Source organism: Coffea arabica, chromosome 1e (genome assembly GCF_036785885.1).
Source record: "Coffea arabica cultivar ET-39 chromosome 1e, Coffea Arabica ET-39 HiFi, whole genome shotgun sequence".
Lineage (NCBI taxonomy): Eukaryota > Viridiplantae > Streptophyta > Magnoliopsida > Gentianales > Rubiaceae > Coffea > Coffea arabica.
Window position 1 is genome coordinate 25,465,272 of NC_092311.1, and position 22,600 is coordinate 25,487,871.

Sequence of the window (22,600 nt, forward strand, 5' to 3'; positions counted from 1 at the left end):
TTGCCCCTGAGCTTGTAGTCACCGAACGAAAAAGGATAAGGAGATTTATTCAGGGGTTAAATGTAGAAATCCAAGAATCCCTAGCAGCAGCCCAGATTACCACTTTTACGGATGCCTTGGATAAGGCACAAAGGGTAGAAAATGCTAAGTGTCAATCTAAGGCATTTCATGCTAGAAAGAGGGGTAACCCAAGTGATACCCCTAAACAGTTCGAGAGGTCTACCCGACCCCTTAAAATGGGAAATGGGGCTGGAGGAGTGAACATGCCTGAAAAACCCGGACAAACTCTATCAAGCGAAGCCCCGCCAAAAGGAAATCGGAGTAGACGAGGTCAACAAAAGGGGAAATCTCAAACTGGTCAAGTCGTGACTCCTCACGTAACTTGTGGATACTATGGCCAGATTAACCACACTGAGGCCGAGTGCTGGAGAAAGCAAGGAAAATGTCTGAGCTGCGGTAGTACCGAGAATAAATTTTCGAATTGCCCTAGAACTTCTAAGGGAAAAGGAAATTCTCAACAACCTGCTAAATCCATTGCAAATTAGTCGAGTGCCAGAAGGGGTGATTAATGCTGATGATTGTAAGAGGAATCCAAGTAGTGGAAACTCTACGAGTAGGGGTGAATCTGACTCCACTCGATAAATAGGGATCGTAGTTTTATTCTAGCATAGACTGTCACTTTTAGAGGTTGTAATATTTCGTATAGGGGATGACATCTTTTTGTTGTATAGTACAACTTAGCACGTTTTGATCTTGTTGAGTCCCCTTTTCTTTTGAAACGATTTGATGAACTTATTATAACTTAGTATAACTATTATGATCTTTTATGGCGTATGAAAATTTACCTTGCTTTTAATCGATTTTATGGTTTATATGTATATGTAATTTATTGCTCCACGCCTCTAGACCTGTAATAAGATCATGAATGACACCTGAGAATAGTTAAGTTCAATAGGTGTGAGTTTTGAATGGGAGAAGTAAAAGTGATGAAAATTGGTCACGTGAGGAAAGGACCGGTAAAAAAAAAATTTTTGATCGAAAAGTGAAGAAGTTAGAAAAAAAAAGAAACGCAAGCGAATTCCTCTAGTGAAAGTTTATAGAGAGATTATGGAATTGAGGAAGCAATTTGAGAAGTTAAAGAGGAGACCAAAAGAAATATCTGGGGTTATCCATAAATCAAGGTATGAATTTCGAGGACGAAATTCTTTTCAAGGAGGGGAGGATGTGAGAACCAAAAAATTTACCTATTTCAAACTCTTATTACTGGCTTATTTAAATATTTAATTACCCGTTTGCTCCGAATAATTTATTTCAACCCTTTTGGAAGCATTAACATGGAACTATGACATGCATATATTTTTAAAAAATGTCCCGTTAATAAATTTAATTTTTGAAAGTTCGTTTAGTAAGATTTAGTGAATACGTGTTTGGAGGCAATAATCGATTTGAGAGTACAGTGACCTCGGAGATTTGAGGACTCATGTGTTAGTCTTAAAATAGTTATTTTTATGACTAATTACTTTAGTAGTAGTTAGTTATACTATCGTTACGAGAATTTCTTAGAAATTTCACTTTATTGCGCACAAATCGGAAGTTCGGGTTTTCGCGCGCGCGATTAATTGAGGGACTTTACACCTTTATTTTTAGACTATTAAGAGTGAACAATAATAGTATCAATGGAAGTGCATTAGAGGTTTAGTGCACAAGTGAAACAAACCTGAGAGGAATCGAGCACAAAACGCGCGCGAACGCGCACTATTCCTAGTTGACTTTTGAAGCACTTTTGGCCACACACTTTTAAGCTTCCTCAAGAAGCTTCATTATCAGAAAAACACTCTCTTTCTCTCCTCAAAGCAGCCGTGCAACACTAGGAAGAAGAAGAACCAAAAGCTCTTCATTTTCTTGCTTCATTTCTTGACCAAATCTTCTCAAAATCACACTACACCTTGCAAATAACTTGGAGATCAACTTAAGCTAGGAAAGGAGCTCCTGCACTCTCACGGTTTTCTTGAGCTTCAAGGGGCCGAAAATTTCTGGTTTAATCATCTAAGGAGGTAACTAACGATCAAACCCTTGAATCTTAGTTTATGCAAGTTATATTACACTTGGAAGCTTATAGATTCATGTGGGTACCTCTATATTGTTGGAAATCTTGTGAGTGGGCTTTATGAAATCCCACAATGGACTTGATGAACTGATGTGATGATGTTGGGTGTTGTTTATGTTGAATTAGTGCTTAAACAAGTGACTATAAGTTGAATGGTGAAACGAAAACTCAAAGGAAACAAAAGGGTAGAAGGGGCCGGTTCTGCCCTATCATTGCCATGCCCCTTGGTGCAATTTTTTGTGGTTAAATTGACTTGGTTTTGATGTAGATACATTGTATAGGTTGTGTGGAAAGTTTCCACCGAAAATCACTTGATTTAGATGGGTAAATGTTTAGATTTCGAAATGGTTTTAAAACTGGAAATTGTGTCCCGAATTGCTCTGGCAGCAAATTTCAAACGACTATAACTCTTTGGTTCGATGTCAAAATTCAGTACTGTTTGTGGCATTAGAAATTAGACACTTCTAGTTTTCCAACGGTATAAAATGCATCCCCTGATTCCACTTGAGTGAACCGTACCAGCCTTTCAAAATCACCTGCCCTGTTTCTCGACTGTGTTGAAAAATCTGTTATGAGCTGCAACTTGATGCTCAAATATGAGCTAGTTATTGACAGAATTTTAAAATGATTTCTTCTGTGAAATTGTAGCCTTATGAATGTAGTTTTCAAATCCACCAACCATGCTCAATTCCAAGTTGAATTGGGTGAGTTGTGGCCAAATTACGAAACTGTCTCAGTGATGGAAAACCCTCTTTTGGCTAGTTGAATGCCTTAATTTGAATTGGGACTTGTTATTTTGAAATTCTTGGTGTTAACCACCTACCAAAAGTATCTTGGATGTTTATTATACCTTGTCTTCATAAATGAACCATGTTTGAGATGATTTCATTGACCCAAAAGTTAGAAAAGGGAAAACAGAAGTACAAGGCAGATTTGCCTTGGAAATTCTTGGAAATTTAGTGGCTTTGTTAACTGACTTTCCGTATGAATTTTTATATGAAATTTGACAGAGGAATAGCCCTTATATGGTAAGGTAATACTACCAAATTTGGTGCCATTTCAAGTCCATTTCGATACTCAATCAAAGTCTTAAAGTTCATGTTTTAAATCTGGAAAACCCTTGTTCAGTGAGGAATTTCAGCAACTTTGAGCTGCTATATCTTAGTGGTCAAAACTCCGATTCTTGTTCCGCTTATTGTGTTTTAAATTTTGGTTGTAACTCTATTTGAGTTTCAAATTTCAGAGGCTAGTTCACATTCTGTGAATTTTACCGAATTTCCAAAGTTGGCCAAAAACCAACCTCGAAACTGTTTTGGTATTCCAAAACAACAACTTGAAGCCGAAATTTGAATGTCTTAGTACTTTGGAAGTAGTTTCCAACAGTACCAAGTTTTCCAATTTTTGACTTTCAGAGAGTGAGTTATGATTTTTCCAAGATTGCTTGTTAAATCTGAAATTTTCGAATTTAAAGGAAATTAAGTTTTAGAACTCGCCATTTTTTTCCTTCAATATTACCTGGCCGTTTTACACTTCATCTCAAAAATGAAAATCCGATTTTTTTTCTATTAGTAAAACCCCACTTTTGAGTCTCGATTTGCGAGTAATTAAAACTCATTTTCATGATTTCTTCTTAGATTGTACAAGAGTGCAATCTTCCTCGATAATTAGGGGTTTTAAACTATAGTGTGTAATAGTTCATTATTAATTGCTCAAGCACTCAGGAGGACCTTCGAGAGGATCCCATGGTGGACGCCTGAACCCTTGAGTGGACATTTCTCACTTGTTTCTTATTTTACTTGGTGAGTGTCAAGTGTATGTGAACGTGTTACGTGCTTAATCGTTATTAGTGATTGAATATTTTGAAAATGCTGAGTCGAGTGTGTGCTTTACCGCACTCGTTCTCATTTAAGTGAAGTGTACTTGAATTACTTGACATGAAATACTTGAAGTGAATATTTACGTGAAGTGTACTTGAATTATTTGAAGGGAATTGCTTGAAGTGACTTGTTAAGTGAATTTAGTGAAGTGTTTCAGTGATTAATTATGCTATGGCTGCATAAGTCGATTGGAGCGATGTCTCATCGACCACTGAGTGATAGTAAGTACCACACCGATTCGGGTGGGAGGTACCTCTCGTGTCGTCTCGGAACCATAAACCATTCTAAGTCGATTGGAGCGATGTCTCATCGACCACTGAGCGATAGTAAGTATCACACCGATTCGGGTGGGAGGTAACTCTCGTGTCGTCTCAGAAACATAAATGGAGTAAGTGAAGTGCTACGAATTTAATTACCTACCCGGGTGACGAAGTGTCGTCACGAGGAGGTATTGGATTGAACTTTGGCAAAGCAAGTAGAAATGAGCTCCTGAGAGCTCTTGTATCCTACTCAAGTGTATTTTATTATAAATTGTGAATTACTTGAATGTTATAGTTTTCATTATTGTGTAAGTGCTATTGTTATTGAACTACGTGTTTTGCATGTTTTCTTGGCCTCACGAGCATTCGCTCACCCCCGTTAGATTTGTTTTCCTTAACAGGAGTTGGAATGGAAAGAAATGTGAAGAAGCCGACTCGATGGACTTTTGATTGGGATGTTTGAATGTAATTGTTGGACAACTTTTAGAGGTTGTATTTTGGGAAAATGATGTACTTTTGAGAACTGTGTTGTGAAACTTGAAAGTTTATTTAAGGAAGTGACTTTGCTTACTTCGGCTGTTATTTCTTGGTCGTTTATCTTAAGTTTGAATTGAAATTGTATCGAGTCCTGGCGAGAACTGGGCTGGCGTTCCGCGAATACCCTTGGGTTCGCCCTTGGGAGAAGTGGGGGCGTCACAGATATAGACCCTTATTCTAGTACTCTCCACTTTTGGTACTCGGGTACAAGAATCCGAAACGAGGAGAATTCACATCTCAGGCCGTACGCTTCTTAGTGCAAATCATCCAAGTTAAGATTCCTACCTGACATACATATCTAGATTTCTCAAATACCATGATAAAGGTTTTATGCCTATAACCTTCATGATTTATGTAGACACCAAAATTTCAGCATTTCTTTTTATTTATTATAGGTGATTTTTGTTTATTTATTTATTTATTTATTTTTATTATTATTTCTTGCTTAGTTTATCTCATTCTCATTTTTGTTAAGAAAATTGTTTTTGTTTTTATTAATTAATCCACCGAAAAAAAGGAAAAAAAAAAGGAAAGGAAGAACAAAAATCAAGTACAGAAAAAGAAAAAAAAAAAGAGATCCGTGCGCATGTTTGGACGTGCATTATTCATCATCCTCCGGTTTTCATACGAAAGGAAGCAACAAGGCTCAACATTGCAGCTGGCTTTTCTTCCAATTTCATTCGTTCCCCTTACGGTTTTTTTTTTCTCTTCAAACATTCGTAGTACCAATCCGGCTCATCACTCAAGAACAAGATCAAAGGGGCAGCGATGAACCATATAAACTCATTTTTGAGCAGGACCATCTAAACCCTTCATCGTAGGTTTTGGGGCCTTTAAATAGATGAAAACACAACCAGAACTGGGGGATTCGGATGACGGCTGAAAGATAGAGAGTAATAGAGAGAGGACGGCTGAGAAAAAACTGAAAGAGAAATTGAAGAGAGCGAGGGAGAACTAAGAGTGAGAGAGAGCTTGAACCCCGAGACAAAGATGAGGCCGAGAGAGGAAGCTGTCATCGTCTTCATCGTGTCGTCATCAGTCGCAAATCTTCACCGAGAGGAGAACGAAGGGAAAGAAGAGGAGTGACGATCTGAAAAGGCAAGGGAAGAAAAGTTCGGGCAGAAGATCAGGAGCACGATCATCTCCCAGGCGCACGGGTTTTTCTTCACGTATTTGGCGTTAGGATCTCCTCAAGGTAACCCATTCTTTTCATTTTCTTCCGCTTACACATATCCAGATTCATATGCTTCAGTGTTGGGTTTTTGTTTTCATGTCCTGTCCTCCCTTCGGTTCTTTCTTTGTCATGTGTTATTGATCCAGATCTGGGCTCCACATCACTGCATCTGAGTCTTGTATTATTGTGGACCGTAAGACCTTTTGTGTAGAGCTTATACTGTTTTTTTTTCTTAGTTAGCAATGAACTCAGTAGGAGGTTTATGAATGAATCTGGTTCTGCAAGTCAGAATTTGCTTTCCGTTGTGGATGCTTAATCTGATGTTTGGGCAAGGGGTTTAGGAAGGCTAATTTGCATGGTAATGGCTCTGTAGTTTGGAAATGTTCAATCCAAAATTTTTGTTAAGGGAAAATGCTATTGCTTGCACTGGTTCAGATGCGCCGATTTCTTTGGTTGTTGCCGTCATTTTTGTTGGTCTTTTACTCCTATTTTGTTGTCCCTTGTATCTTGCAATGGTTTAGGGTGTTCAAATCCAAGGGCTTTGTGTTGAAAGTTGAAAACAATGTTTGATGAGCCTGTTTGCCTGACTTTAGAATGCTTGTGCGCTTAGAGTTGTGCATAAAAATCTGCTGCAACAAGCTGAAAGCTCTCGGATTGTTGCAGCAGCGTGGACAAGATTCTGTTTTTCCCTTTGCTGGTTTAAGTTTTGAAGCTTATGATCTCTTTGGTCTTCGGCTAGTGCGTCATGAACATGTTTGCCGCGAGTTTATATTTTTCTCTGATGTGATTTCTCATTTCGTTGCATCATGGAGCTTCTGATACTTGTAGTGCCTTCTTGATGCATGTCATTTCTTGCGCTTCCTGCTGCATTGCTCCTTTATCTCTTGATTTTGGGCAACTCAAATGCTTTGCTACAATTCTGCAATAAGAGTTCGTGTCTCATTTAGTTGGTAGTTGATAGGTGAAGTCTTGGTTTTTGGTGAACCTATTTGCATGGATAGAGAGTCGCGGCTGGAAAATTACAGCAACCTTGGAAACAAAAGGCAGAATGCTTCATTTTTTTAGTTGCAGAAGCTTAAGCCTTTACGTAGTTGCATGGTTTTTGCATGCAAAATAACTTCTGAAATTGGCACTTTACTCCCCTTAACTTCTAGCAATGCTACAAAGGCCCAATTGTTTGCAAGTTAGGTCCTAGAGTAATTGTAATTGGAACCATTACTTGGCCTTTTCATTACTTATGGACCTTTGAAGTTCCCAAAATATTTCAATTGGACTTGAATGATTGGTTAATGGTTGCTATTGGGTCCATAGTAGTTTTTCTATTGTTGAAATTTGATCAATAATTTACTTTCTTTGAAATTATGCCCTATTTGATTTCATTTAAGTTGCAATTGGGAGGGATTTGATGATTTTGTTTATATTGTACTATTTAATTGGTGCCTTGACCTTGTTATTGTTTTGAAGCTAATTCTTCCTTCATTTGATTACCATTGCAAGGGAGGTACACTCTATCCCTTACCCTTGCCTTTATTTGACCCTATGTACCTTATGTGACTTTATGTGCTCAATTGCATGCCTTCATTTTATTTATTTATTTGCTTTATTTGTTTTAATTCAGTATATTTATTTTATTTTAGTTCAATTTTGATCATTTGAAAGGCACTTGAATGCCACAATTGTAATAGTTAGGCTATTATATCATTTCATTTAATTCCTTCCCCTCTTTAGATTGTAGTAGGGGCCCCCCAATGTAATAGATAGGGCTTCCTTTACTTTATTTGCCTTGCGTGATTTGCATGCTTACTTGCTATGTGTTACCGCTTTCCTAGGATTTAGCATCTAGATATGCATGCTTATGTGTTATGTGAATTACGTGCTCATGTGACAGCCCTACCTTCCCCTAAGGCGAACCAAAGGGGTTAGCGGACTGCCTGCCCAACTCTAGCCAGGACTAACGGTTCAGTTTAGAGCGATCTAATACGTTCCGGAACATACAAACGCGCGAAAACAATTCAAAATGTCAAAATAAAAAAAATGAAACCGGAGTCGGCCATGAATAGTAACCGACACGTCAAAACCCAACCAAACATCAAGCAAATATTTACATGTTGAAATTAAGCATATACAATCCAAAGTGGCATACAAAAGTTATTCAAAAGTGGATACATGTACGGTTTGCCAAATCAAAAGAGAAACGGACCCAAAAGTACATTTAGGGTTTCAATCAAGGAGCTATACAAAAGATATGTCCATCTAGCTCAATTCGGCAACCAACTGTCAAATCCAGTCCAAAAGTATTTATTTTCCTGTAAGGAAAACCAAAGGGAATAGAGTGAGCTTACGCCCAGTGAGATAATACCACTCAAGCAGCAAAGTTCACATAAGCATAAAGCTTTTCATTCCAATTTATCAAAAGTAAGCCAAGACACACATCAATAGTGGTGATAAAAGGATACGGGCGGCTCTCAAGAGCCCTTTTCCTCGTTTGCATTCTTGATCGAACCTCATTGACCCTCCGTCAATGTTTAAGAGTAACCAACCGTAGGCTCCACTTTACTTCCATTCCTTCCACCCAACATACCCCTACCGGGCCCGAACTCCAAACAGTAGAAATTTGGTAATACTCGAATATACCGGAATCAAGAGTCTCACTACTACAAGATTCCATATAACAGTCCCCATGGCTCGTCAATTTTCACGACCAAGCCCTCGCCGGCTCGATCCAATCGACTACCAATGGGGTTGAGCTCAGTCGTATCAGTAATGGTCGTTGGATACTCGTCCAAGCGACACCAAATTCATGAACCAATTCAGTATTTCATGTATCATTCAATCATTACAGTAAAACAGTAGACAGTCATATGAGATACCAAATGGGTGAGGGCGATCAAGTACACCCTCACTCAATTAAGTTCAATGGAGCAAATAAGCCTTCAAGGCATCAAGTTCACATATACCAAAGCCACATTGTAAACAACAAGTGAGTGATACACTCACCAATCAAGCAAATGATATTTTATGCACTTCCGCCTAAGAGCGTCTTGCACCACCGTCACGGCCTAGAACATTCAAATAAGCATAATAAGACTCAATTACAAGTCATAACCAATGCCAAATACCACCAAAATAAGGTTCCACTAGAATGTATAAGCACTAGAGTAAACCAGGAAAATCCGGAAATGGCATTAAGTTCTAACCCAAAACAACAGTTCTTGACATCAGTTTGCGGTTTTGGCACCATTGGCACTACGATTATCGGATGGAGGTTCAAGATACACCGTTTCGAAGCTAAGAGATAGGGATACAATGTTGAAGAAGGCTACTCTATCCAGTTTCGAGTGTAACCAGGTCAAAAATGCAATATACTACACCAGAACCGCAAAAACAGGTTCACAAACCGCATTCTGGTTCAAACATCATAAGTCAGGCTACCTAAGTCCAAATCAAGTGATTCCAAAGCCATACGAAATCTAAGACATCAGGCTACATTTATTCAGAAGACCTTAACAACAAAATCAGAAGTATTCCCAACCAAATTAACCAATTACAGAAGCAATTCTCAAGTTCGGGTGAAACCAGGGCAGCAGGGGTATTTCGGTCATTTCACAAGTTACGCTACTCCGATTGGCCTGAAATTTGGCAGGAATCTCTAAAATATCATTACCTACAACTTTCATATTTTAACCCAAGGCTAATTCGGCCTCTAACCATGACGAACAGTGCCGGGCAGAATGAAGGAAATGAAACCCTAGCTTTCCAAATTTCCTTCCAAAACAGAAATTTCCTGCAATTAACCACTTTTCCACCTTCTAGCTTCCTTAAATATCATTTCCAATCATCATACATGACCACATAATAATAATCATATGAAAACAGAAAAATCACCAATAATTATAAAACTTCACCAATTCAACCAAAATCAAGATATAATCCATAAAATTACATCTTAAACTACCACAAATCATGAATTAAACATCATTAGATGGAGGAGAGGGGTTCCTTCACTACTCACCTTAGCAACACAAGAGAGGGAGCAACTAATCACCTTAGCCTTCCAAACAACTCCACTAAAAACCTCACAATCACTCACTTAAGGTTTTGTATGGAACAAAAGCAAGATTAAGTGGTTGATTTCGTAGATTTGAGCAAGATTGAAGCAAAAACTTGAAGAGTTCTCTTGCTTTCTTTCTTGGAGAGGGCCGGCTATGAGCTTGCAAATTTGGAATGAATTTTGGTCAATTTTTTTGAGTTATTTTAGTAAAAGGGTAAAAGTATGAATAGTAGTCAAAAGTAACCACTAACCATATGGTGACACTTGTCACTATAATTAATGCATCTCTATCTCTTTGTTTCCTCTCACACCAATCCAAATAGCAACCTCTAATTATCTCATAACACCCAGTAATTTAAACCCAGTATCCAAAACTTAACCTAGTTGGCCGAATTTTTCCGAACTTTCCGCACTAGTGGGTCCCACGTCCGGTATACGCTCTTAATTTCTCAAAACCTAACCGATACTAGAAAAATCATCTAAAAACTATATTTACTCATAAAAATTATCGGGAAAAGTTTCCTAATAAAGAAAATGCAGAAAACATGCCATTAACGAGAAAAACCCTAGAAAATGAGAAAATTACGGGTTCTCACACTCTCTCCCCCTTAAAAGAATTTCGCCCTCGAAATTTCTCACCTTAACTCCCGAAAAGTTCAGGGTATTTCGTTTGTATCTCTTCTTCCACTTCCACTTCTCAGATAGCTTCTTCTATCTCATGATTTCTCTACTTTTCCCGAGCGAAAACAACTGCGACTAACTCCAGATCGTGGGTTTGATAGTTTTGTTCGTGGGGTTTCAATTTCTTAGAGGCAAAAGATATCACATTCTGGTTTTGCGTCAACACACACCCCAAACCTTCCCTCGAAGCATCAGTGTAAACAGTAAAACTGTCCTTACCTTTAGGCAAGGCCAAAATAAGAGCCATGGTTAACCTTCGCTTTAATTCTTGAACACTATACTTTCTCCTTCCCAAACGCGGCAATCCTTACAAACCATACAAGTGCTCCAACGATGTGGTTTCAGGTCGTAGGGTAGACGAGCAGGTTTTGTATCTATTCTGCACATAAAATTGGGGTTGACAACTGAATGAGTAACACCGGGATCTACTAAGATTTTCGCAAATCGGTGGAATACCGAAATCGTACCTTCCTCAATTTCAGAAAAATCGGGGACCTGTTGTGGCTCCAATGAATACACTCGAGCCGCTACCTTAGGTTTGGTTCCTTCCACCTTGGCCGGTTCGGAATTAGTCCTCGTCGATTGCTGCCTCCCCTTTCCATCTCGTGATAGGACTGGACAAGTGGCGAGCTGATGGTTTGCACTTCCACAGCGCAAACATTTTCCCTCCTTCTTCCAGCAATTGTCCTCCGAGTGGTTTAACTTTCCGCAATACCCGCAGGGTCCGCGTGCTGCAGAAGCCGAGCCTTCTCTCTGGTCTCTCCCCACTTGGCCGCCTCGTGACGGGCCCTCTCGTGATACTCCCGGCATCCTTTCTCCTCCCGTTTCCCGCCCCAACTTGGAAGGGGTACTCTCATCCTCCTGTCCCGAACTACTTCCAGGAAATCCTCGCTTTTTTGCCTGGAAGTTTCTCACCTGTAGCCTAGCATTCTCTACTCGTTGCGCCTTCTCCACTGCGTCGCTGAAGGCGTTAATTTGGGCTACCGTGAGGTCCTTCTGGATTTCTACGTTCAGGCCCTGGATAAATCACCGTATTCTTCGTTGCTCGGTCATGATGAGTTCGGGCGCAAATTTGGATAGGCGGGTAAATTGGCTCTCGTACTCCGCTACAGATTGGGCCCCCTGACGAAGCCGAATAAATTCATCTTCCTTCCGCTCCTGAACTAGAGGAGGGAAGAATTTGGCATTGAATTCCCGCATAAAATTCACCCAGGTCCTGGGCGTTTGTTCCCGTTCCCATTTTTGCCGAATAACGTTCCACCAGGAACGGGCCGCCCCTTCCAGCTGGAAAACGGCAAAAGTCACCTGTCGTTCTTCGGTGTAGTGCAGGGCAGCGAAAATGTCTACCATTTTCTCGAGCCACCTTTCGGCGACATCCAGATCGGGCCCCCCAATGAACTTCGGTGGAGCAAACTTCTGGAACCTCTCGAGAGCCCTATCCTCGCTCTCCACATGATTACCGGGGTTCCCAGGGTTGGGGTTAGGGTTTTGACCCTGTTGGTGCACCACTTGGGCTAGTAAATTAGTCATTTGCTGCATAGCAGCCGCTATTTGGATGTTAGGATCAATCCTAGGTTCAAGGTTAGGTCCAGATGAGGTTTCCCCAGTGCCCCTTTCAGGCGTGGGTTGCCTACCCCTGCGTCCACGGCCTCGACCACTACGAGTGCCTTCCATCAATCTAAGTCGATCTAGGTCACAAAATAAATATACTGTTAAAGGGCACCTGACCCTCCTTTTCGTAGCACTAAACAGGAACAATTAAACAAGGACAAGTAACTAAAACAACTACCTCGTAGAGCATTTAAACTGTGACACCCCGAAAGAATGAGTGTGAGAAATCGAAAATTTTTATATATTTGCGCGACATTATTTTGTTTACTCGTTTATAATTTTGTGCCTTTCTTCAATATATTAATTTCGTATACATTGTTTTTAAGTAAATATAGTTTTTAAATCATTTTCTTGATACAAGTTTGACCACGTTAATTTTGATGTGTATTATGAACGTGGGACCCGCAAGTGCGGTAAATGCAATATATTTTTGATAACTTGTTGGGATTTTGGATTAAGTGAGATTATTTTACAAGGTGTTAAGATATTTGTATTGGAGAGACGAAAAGATAAGGTTTAAACCTAAAGGTGACAAGTGTCACCATAAGATTAAATCTTGAGTTTGACTACTATTCATAACTTTACCCTTTAATTAAAATTGGCCAAAAATCTCTTCATTTCAAGCTTCACTTGGCCGAATTCTCTTGTTCAAAGAAGGAAAGAAATCTTCCAACTTCCTCCTTCATACTCTTGCTCCAATCTTTAAATCCAACCGATAAAACTCCAAATCATTCCATAAAATCTCTTTGCTAAGTGGTCTTGAGGTGATTGGTGAAGTTATTTGGAAACTTATGGTGCTAAGTGGTCTCTTTTCTTTGGTTCCAAGGTGAGTAACTAGGGAATGCTTCCTTTGGTCTTGATAATGTCAAAGTAATGAGTTGTGTTGATTAAATGTGTGATTGGGTGAAAGATATCTTGATTTTGGTTGAATTGGTGAAGTTTTATAATTTTTGGGGATTTTTTCTGTTTTCATATGAATATAAATATGTGGTCATGTATGATGATTGGAAATGGTATTGAAGGAAGCTAGAAGGTGGAAAAAGTGGTAAATTGCAATCAATTTCTGTTTTGGAAGAAAACTGGAAAATTAGGGTTCTTGGAAATTACATTCTGCCCGGTTTTGTAGCTCATAGTTAGAGGCCGAATTGGCCTTGGATTAAAACATTAAAGTTGTAGGGAATGATATTTTAGAGGTGCCTACAAAATTTTAGGTCAATCGGAGCAGCGTAGCTTGTGAAACGATGGAATTACCCTTGCTGCCCTGGTTCTACCCGAAATTGAGAATTGCTTCTGTAATGGGTTATTTTGGTTGGGAATTATTCGGAATTGGTTGTTGAGGCCTTCTGATGAAATGTATCCCTGTTTCTTAGCTTTCATATGGATTTGGAATTTCTGGATTTGGACTTAGGTAGGCTGATTTATGATGTTTACACCAGAATGCATTTTGTGAATCTGTTTTTCCGATTCTGGTGTAGTATCTTGCATTTTTGACCTGGTTACACTTGACACTGGGTTGAGTGACCTTCTGAAATATTGTAACCCTATCTCTTAGCTTCGAAATGGTGGGTCTTGGACCTTCATCCGATAATCGTAGTGCCTTTGTTGCCATTACCGCAAAATGATGTCAAAACCTATTTTTCTGGTTTTGAGCTTAACTTTCATTTCCGGACTTTTCCCTAGCTTGACTTGTACTTGTACTGCTGGGAGCTTGCTGAATGGCTATTGAATGAACTTGTTGTTGTGTGTGTACCTTTGGGTTTGAATGAGAAAAATAATGAAGCCTTGATGGCTGGAAAAGTAAAGAAAGACAAGGGGAAGTGCTGTCCGAATTTTGAAAGGACTTGTTTGCATTGAGTTTGTGAACTAAGACTTGGATTTGAGCAAGGCAATGATATATGATGGATGGTTCCTGAGCCATGGAGGTGAGTGACCCCAAACTATTGTTAAAGCTTCTTATGAAATGTTTCTTGCATTATTTACTCGACTGCATCTCATGCGTGCTTGCATGTGAATTCATGATATAATTTTGGCTTCAATGAGTTCTTGGGGAGTCTTGTGCTGGACACCAACGTCTCCACCTCTGTTTACTTGGAGCAAATGGCTTCGGAGCTCAAAAAGGGGCTCCCTCTTAATGTTAATGTTAATGTTAAATGATCTATTTGAGCGTTGGGTGTTCAAGTGCTATAACTTCACTGGCTCACGAGAGCAATAAACGGACATTTGTTCTTTGAATCATGACATCATCGAAAGGATCAAAATGCAATATTGTGAAATATATTTGATTACTGATTTTACTGGTTACTCGCTGAGCTTCTAGCTCACCCCAAAAATATTTTTCCCCCTCCACTGGGCTCGAGGTAGAGGAAGCGCGTGTAATGAGTTATTAGTATGACTGGATGAAATATCTCTTGTATAATTTGAATTCGAACTCAATCCACTTGTGGTATGTGAATTCGAGGAACTTTGGAAGATGTAATATTTGAGCCGGGTATTGTAATTGTAATTATATGAGAACTGAGGACTTTTGTCTTATTCGGGGAATTGTACCACTACTTGAGATTTGTAATGTAGGTAAGTATACGTTCTAAGCTTGGGAAATGTTATTTCGTTTATTACTGAGGTTGTACCCTATGTTATTGGATGTGAGTGATGAAATTTATTTGAGAACTGTAGTGAGCCCCGGCGAGAGTTGGGCAGGCGGTCCGCTAAACCCTTTGGTTCGCCTTAGGGGGAGGTAGGGCTGTCACATAAACACATAACACATATACATAGAACACATAACCGAATCAAGCAATTATACAGAACAGTCAGTCAAGTACATACAAAGTCATCCCATGAAAAAAAGGGTCCTCCAAAAGTACTATAGACAGACTAGGTCACGAGTACAAAAGAACTCACGAAAAGCTTTCCCCCCCTAGGGCTCCGTCCATAATCTACGAGAACAACACCATTTATATCTTAATCAAGGTTGATCACGTTTAACCATACCCGAACAAACCACACGAAGTTCCATAGAATCACATTTCTAGTTTAGTTTGCCCAATCCTTTCTAACCTAGGCTCACATCTCTTTCGTATCCGGGCGCAAGAATCCCATCTAAGATGATTCACAACTCGAGCCGGCCGGTCCCAAGCGTAAATCATCCATATTAAAGATTCCTACCCGACATACATACCTAGCTTCCTCAAGTCCCATGGTAATGATCCTTACACTTATGACATGCACAGTTCATAGCTTACGCTCAAAAGAGCACTTATACCTTTCAACGCATTCACGAAAGCAGGACCATAACACCACTTGGCCCAAGCTCACTCCGCGCAGAGACCACGCGAAGTAGCTCTGATACCACCAGTGACAGCCCCACCTTCCCCTAAGGCGAACCAAAGAGGTTAGCAGACTGCCTGCTTAATAATTTTTAATACTAAGCTAACAAGTATGAGATCATTCCTTCACTTCAAACGTACAAGTGAACAAAGTAACTTCAAGGTCCATCAAATCTTCAAACCTAGTTTGCTCCTTGCTTGTATGGTGAATGATCAAGGCTCGTACAGCTTCCTTCACCTTCTTGGTTCTTGATCTTGTCATCGGACCACCAATGTTGATCAAAGGGTCCCTGACCCAAGGTTGAAGTTGTTGCGCACCCGTATCCGCATCATTCCTTCCCTCCTCGAAAGGATTCGTTCTCGAATCTTCAAAGTCTGTATCAAAGTCAAAAGAGGATAGGTCAGACACATTAAAAGATGCGCTTATGCCATACTCACTTGGAAGTTCCAATTTGTATGCATTGTCGTTGATCCTCTCTAGTGCACGAAAAGGTCCATCTCCTCTTGGATGTAACTTGGTCCGTCGAGATGCTGGAAACCTTTCCTTCCTCATGTGCACCCAGACCCAATCACCGGGTTCGAATACAACATGTTTTCTACCCTTATTCGCATGTTGTGTATATTGCGCATTTTTCTTCTCAATTTGAGCTCGAACTCTCTCATGCAAGGTCCGAACAGCCTCTGCCTTTTTGACACCATCTACGCTTAAACACTCATCAACAGGAATAGGTGATAAATCTAGAGGGGTTAGCGGCTGAAACCCATAAACAATTTCAAAAGGAGAATGATTAGTAGTAGAATGAGTGGTTCGGTTATATGCAAACTCGGCAATAGGCAAACATTCTTCCCACTTTTTCAAGTTCTTTTGAACAATGGCTCGAAGTAAAGCACGAAGGGTTCGATTGGTTACCTCAGTCTGACCATCCGTTTGGGGATGACTAGAAGTAGAAAACAGCAACCTAGTTCCCAACTTTCCCCAAAGTGATTTCTAGAAATAGCTTAAGAATTTCACATCCCTATCACTTACAATAGTACGCGGTACTCCATGCAATCTAACCACATCCTTGAAGAATAAATCAGCAACATGGCACGCATCATTTGTTTTCCTACAAGGGATAAAATGAGCCATTTTAGAAAATCTATCCACTACAACAAAGATACTATCCATACCTCTAGAAGATCTTGGTAAACCAAGCACAAAATCCATGGATAAGCCTGTCCAAGGAGCATGAGGTACGGGTAGAGGAGTATACAATCCATGAGGGTTACTCCTTGACTTTGCCTGCTTACACTTTAAACACTTATCACAAATGTTAGCAATGTCACGCCTCATTTTAGGCCAATAAAAATGTTCATGCAAAATGTCAAGAGTTTTATCAATACCGAAATGTCCCATCAACCCTCCACCATGGGCTTCTCTAACAAGTAATTCCCTAAGCGAACAATTGGGAATACATAGGCGATTTTCTTTGAACAAGAAACCTTCATGCCTATAGTACTTTTGAAATGCAGCATGTTCACAAGGTTGAAACACATTAGAAAAATCGTCATCATGTGCATACATGTTTTAATGTGCTCAAAACCAAGTAGCTTAGTGCTCATGTTAGTGATCAAAGTATACCTCCTAGACAATGCATCTGCAACGACATTATCTTTCCCCTTCTTATACTTAATGATGTACGGAAAGGAATCAATAAATGCAATCCACTTCGCATGTCTTTTATGCAACTTTCCCTGACCCTTAGGAATTTAATTGATTCATGATCAGTATGTATCACAAATTCCTTAGGCATAAGATAATGTTGCCACACTTCAAGAGCACGCACAACAGCATACAATTCTTTATCATAAGTAGGGTAATTAAGAGCTCCCCCACTCAACTTTTCACTGAAATATGCCAAGGGTCTATTATTTTGATGTAAGACAGCCCCTATGCCAATCCCACTAGCATCACATTCAACTTCAAACGTCACATCAAAATTAGGCAAAGCAAGAATGGGTGCTGAAGTTAACAAATCCTTAAGCTTATTAAATGACTCTTCTTGCTCTTTTCCCCATTGAAACCCCACATTCTTTTTAATTGTCTCATTCAAAGGTGCTGCAATAGTACTAAAGTCTTTAACAAATCTCCTATAGAAACTTGCAAGACCATGAAAAGACCTTACTTGAGACACATTTGTTGGAGTCAGCCACTCTAAGATGGCTTTTACCTTGGCGGGATCAACACTTATGCCATTTGCACCAACAATATATCCAAGGAAATTAACTTCAGGAGTGCAGAAGACACATTTTTCCATGTTAGCAAACAACCTATTTTCACGCAAGGCACTTAAAACAAGTCGCAAATGCTCAACATGTTCATCTAAAGACTTGCTAAAGATCAATATATCATCAAAATAAACAACAACAAACTTCCCAAGAAAATGCCTTAAAACATGGTTCATTAACCTCATGAAAGTACTTGGAGCGTTTGTTAAGCCGAAAGGCATCACAAGCCACTCATAAAGACCATACTTTGTTTTGAAAGCAGTTTTCCATTCGTCTCCTTCCTTTATCCTTATTTGATGATAACCAGATCTTAAGTCAATTTTAGTGAAAATGATTGCCCCATGCAATTCTTCTAACATATCATCTAACCTAGGAATAGGATGACGACACTTAATAGTAATTTTATTAATTGCACGACAATCTGTACACATTCTCCAAGTCCCTTCTTTCTTAGGCACTAAATGACTGGAACTGCACAAGGACTAAGAGATTCACGTACCTGGTCCTTCTCAAGAAGGGAATCGACTTGCCTTTGAATTTCCTTTGTTTCCTCCGGATTTGCTCTATAGGCTGGTCGATTTGGTAGAATTGCTCCAGGAACAAAGTCGATTTGATGTTCGATACCTCGAATTGGAGGTAATCCTTTTGGTAGTTCCTCCGGAAACACATCCTTGAATTCCTGCAAAAGAGAGTAGATTGCACTAGGAAGAGAATCGGTTATGCCTAGTGTGTAAAAAGAAGAATAATCAGCTTCCCTGTACAGAAGTACTATGAGAAGACTTTGTGCATTCAAAGCCCTATCTACCTCACGCACACTTGCATAGAAGCTCTTTTTGTTCACTTTCGAGCTCTCGGCCTCACTAAGTTTTTTTCCACTCGAATTTTCTTTTTCACTCAACTCGGCCTCTACTTTCTTTTTTCCCTCATCCTCAGGCACATTCGGCTTTTTCTTTGCCTATCTCAGTTGCCTTTTCTCTCGCTCTTTTCTTAGATGCAATTGTTCCTCATACACTTGTGCAGGTGTCAAGGGTGAAAGAGTGATCTTGAGGTTGTCCTTAATGAACTTATACTTATTAGTGAGTCCAATATGATCAGCCTGCCGATCATACTCCCACGGACGCCCTAACAAAACATGACTAGCTTGCATAGGAATTACATCACATAAAACTTGGTCCTTGTATCGACCAATAGAAAAAGCGATTAAAGCTTGTTTGGTCACCTTGACTTCCCCCCCATCATTTAACCAAGATAGTCTATAGGGTTTAGGGTGGTAAGTCCATGGAAGGTGCTTTCGCTTGACAAAGTCAGCAGCTACGCAATTAGTACAAGAGCCACTATCAATGATCATGAGACATACCTCATCTCCAATTTTGCATCTTGTATGAAAAATGTTGGTCCGTTGGAGATCATCTTCTTGAGCTTGTGCATTTAGCACTCTCATAGTCACCATAGTTCGAGCCACGGGGTCCTCTTCTATTTCAAACAGGTCAGCATCCTTCCCCTCTTCTTCAAGCGGTGGCATGTCCGCATATTCCTCCTCTCCTTCGCTTTGCCACATTCCTTCTTCATTCATGTACATGATGCTTCGGTTAGGGCATTGAGCCATGAGGTGGCCAATTCCCTCGCATTTGAAACATGCCTTTGGCTGGTTGGTAGACGTATTGACCCTTGGAAGAGTCGGCCGCGGGGTTGGTTTAGAAGAAGTTGCATTCGGATGGGACGGTTGTTCCATCCGCTGGTTTTTCCTCTCTCTATTACCTTGTCTTGGCCAGACATTGGATGTTGGCAATTGATTTCTTCTCCAAGGAGTGGTAGAGGATGTAGTGGTTCGGCCACTAGGTGTCTTTAGAGGTAAATCTTGTTTTTCCACTTTCTCTGCATAAGACACCATTTGTTGAACCTCAAAGTGGTGTTGAAGCTCAACTTTCTTCCTAATTTCAGGATTTAATCCATTAAGAAACCTCGCCATGGTTGCTTCCGGATCCTCTTGTACATTGGCCCTTATCATCGCTACCTCCATTTGTTTGTGGTACTCATCAACCGAATTAGACCCTTGAGTGAGTCGTTGGAGCCGATTGTACAAGTCCGTGGTATAATGGAAGGGCACAAATCGTTTCCTCATCACTTGCTTCATTTCAGCCCAAGTGTCAATCGGTTGTTCCCTATTTCTCCTTCTTGTCGCACATACTTGCTCCCACCAAATAGATGCATAATCTTGAAATTCAATAGCTGCAAGTTTCACCTTCTTCTCTTCGGAGTAATTGTGGACTTCAAACACTTGCTCAACTCGCCGAACCCAATCCAAGTAAGCTTCAGGATCATTCTTCCCATGAAAAGTAGGCATTTGAGTCTTGATGGAACCAAGATTGTCATCGGTTCTCCTAGGTCGGCCTCGACCTTCCCTTGCTCCCTCTTGGCTTCTCCTTGATCGAAATGAGGTGTGAGAATGATACCCCTCATCATCCGCATCATGATCAGCACTCTGAACACTCGAAGCCCTATGGTGTGTATCTCCGGTACCTCGCACCTCAATGGCAGCCAACCTGTCGGATATTTGTGCCATCGTAAATTCATATCTCTCCGCTTGTTGTTGAAGAGTTTGGAGCACCAGTTTGAGTGACACGTCGGTCTCAGACGGCTCAGGCATGTTCCCCTCTTGAGACATATTGTCCAACCTGCAAAACAAGTGTATCCTAGTCTACCTTGCAAAGCACTCGTGTATCACTCAAGAAAACACACTCACTCTCAATTTTCCTTCTCGAAGTTTTTAAGACAACTCAACTCTCAAAAATTCCAGAATTAATTACCCTATACGTAATAAGACACAAAGAAAAATTTTTGCGAATCCTAGAAAACAAAAACTCTACCTGAAGCTGGAACTTTTTTTTTTCAGCTATTTCTTTGCTGAGTTTCTGGTCAGTATTTTGGAGTATAAATGGTGCTTTTGGGGTGCTCAAATAATGTACGAACCAGTCCTAAAATTTCAGCCAAATCGGGTTGCAAAACTAGCTCAACCGATTTTAGAAACTCAAGAACTCCCAAGGCGGTTTGGGCTAAGGTGTTTGGTTTGGTTTTGAAAACGGAATTGGGTGTGTTTGGGGCTGGTTAGGTCGTTTGGGGTCTTTGGAATTCAATCAAGATTGGAACTCAAGAGTTGGAAACCAATCAAAATTAGGAAACTCAAGTTTTGGGAAATCAACCAAGATTTGGAGACTAATCAAGATTTGGGAACCCACCAAGAATTGGAAACTCACGATTTTTTTTTTTTGGAAACTTGATTTCCTTTGTATGAGAGACAATTCCTTCTCTTCTTCCTTTTTTTTTTCTTTCTTTTTTCTTTCTTTTTTTTTCGGCTCTTCAAGGAACACAAATTCAGATCACACCAACAAGTTCAAGAAAACGGATGAAAGCTTATGCCAATTCCAAGAAAACCCTAGTTCTTGGTTTATTGTTCAAGAATTTTCAAAACAAGACTTGGTGGTCCAAGAACTTCAAGAATTTGTTCAAGAAACACAAGAATTTCCCCAAATTATGTTGCGGTGTCTAGGGTTTGCAAAAACAACAACCAATTCTCAAGAAATAGGCAAAACAGAATTTCAGCAATATTCAAAAGAAAATTCCAGCAATACTCTAGCAACTTGAACACTAAACAATATAAGGTACGTGACTTTTTTTTTTTTTTTGTCTTTAAACCCTAACAACCCAAACACAAGTATAACAAACCCAAGAACTTGGACAGAAAACACAAAAAGACAACACCCAAACAGATTTTTTTTTTTACTCGGGTGAACAGTAATATGAACAGTATGCTACAGTACGATGAACAGTATTTCGGTACAAGTAACGATGAACAGTAATTGCTACAGTATTTTTTTTTTTTTTGACTAAAGACACAAACTAACAAGATATGAACAACTTCAATTAAAAGAGAATTAACCTGATGCTCTGATTACCAACTGATATAGGCAACCCTAGGGGAAGACCCTCCTAGAACCTCCCAACCTTGTAATTATCAGAGTTGGATCTTTTCTCCCAACAGAAATTGAACTCGATTGTTCTCATGAACTCAAGACCTCTGACACACAAAGGTAATCAGCAACCTTAAGCAAATAAGGATGGATGAAGCAACACCACGATTAGGAAACAAGCTAATCGATAAAGTCTGATTTGAATCCTAAGCCATGAACTCAAGAATTCAAGAGTAAGTTAGATTAAGAACTTGAAGGAAAATTCCTCACGATTTCTGGTTGTAATAATCTGTCCTTACTCATACAAGAGGTACCTTTTTATAGGCTAAAACTAGGGCAAAATCCGGCCCACATAAACCTGGAAGAAATTCGGTCCGCATAAAGAGCTTAAAGAGCCAGTTCTTTAAGGCTTTCCGATAAGGCCCAATAAGTAATAAAATACTCAACGCCTAACAACTACTAAACTAGACAGTCTTAAAACAACTACCAACTAAGCTAACAAGTATGAGATCATTCCTTCACTTCAAACGTACAAGTGAACAAAGTAACTTCATGGTCCATCAAATCTTCAAACCTAGCTTGCTCCTTGCTTGTATGGTGAATGATCAAGGCTCGTAAAGCTTCCTTCACCTTCTTGGTTCTTGATCTTGTCATCGGACCACCAATGTTGATCAAAGGGTCCCTGACCCAAGGTTGAAGTTGTTGCGCACCCGTATCCGCATCAGTTCTACTTAAGTTGTTGA

The 22,600-nt window shown here is 39.8% G+C and overlaps 1 protein-coding gene across 1 annotated transcript; it reads right to left on the reverse strand.

Annotated features, from left to right (window-relative positions):
* Window positions 1-17,016: 17,016 nt before the first annotated feature.
* Window positions 17,017-19,897, reverse strand: LOC140016451 (uncharacterized). The gene is made up of 4 exons (XM_072069975.1): window positions 19,247-19,897; window positions 18,420-18,568; window positions 17,351-17,994; window positions 17,017-17,111 (listed from the first exon to the last, which is right to left on the reverse strand). Exons 1-4 carry the CDS (start codon window positions 19,895-19,897, stop codon window positions 17,017-17,019), a joined length of 1,539 nt encoding a protein of 512 aa, XP_071926076.1.
* Window positions 19,898-22,600: the final 2,703 nt, after the last annotated feature.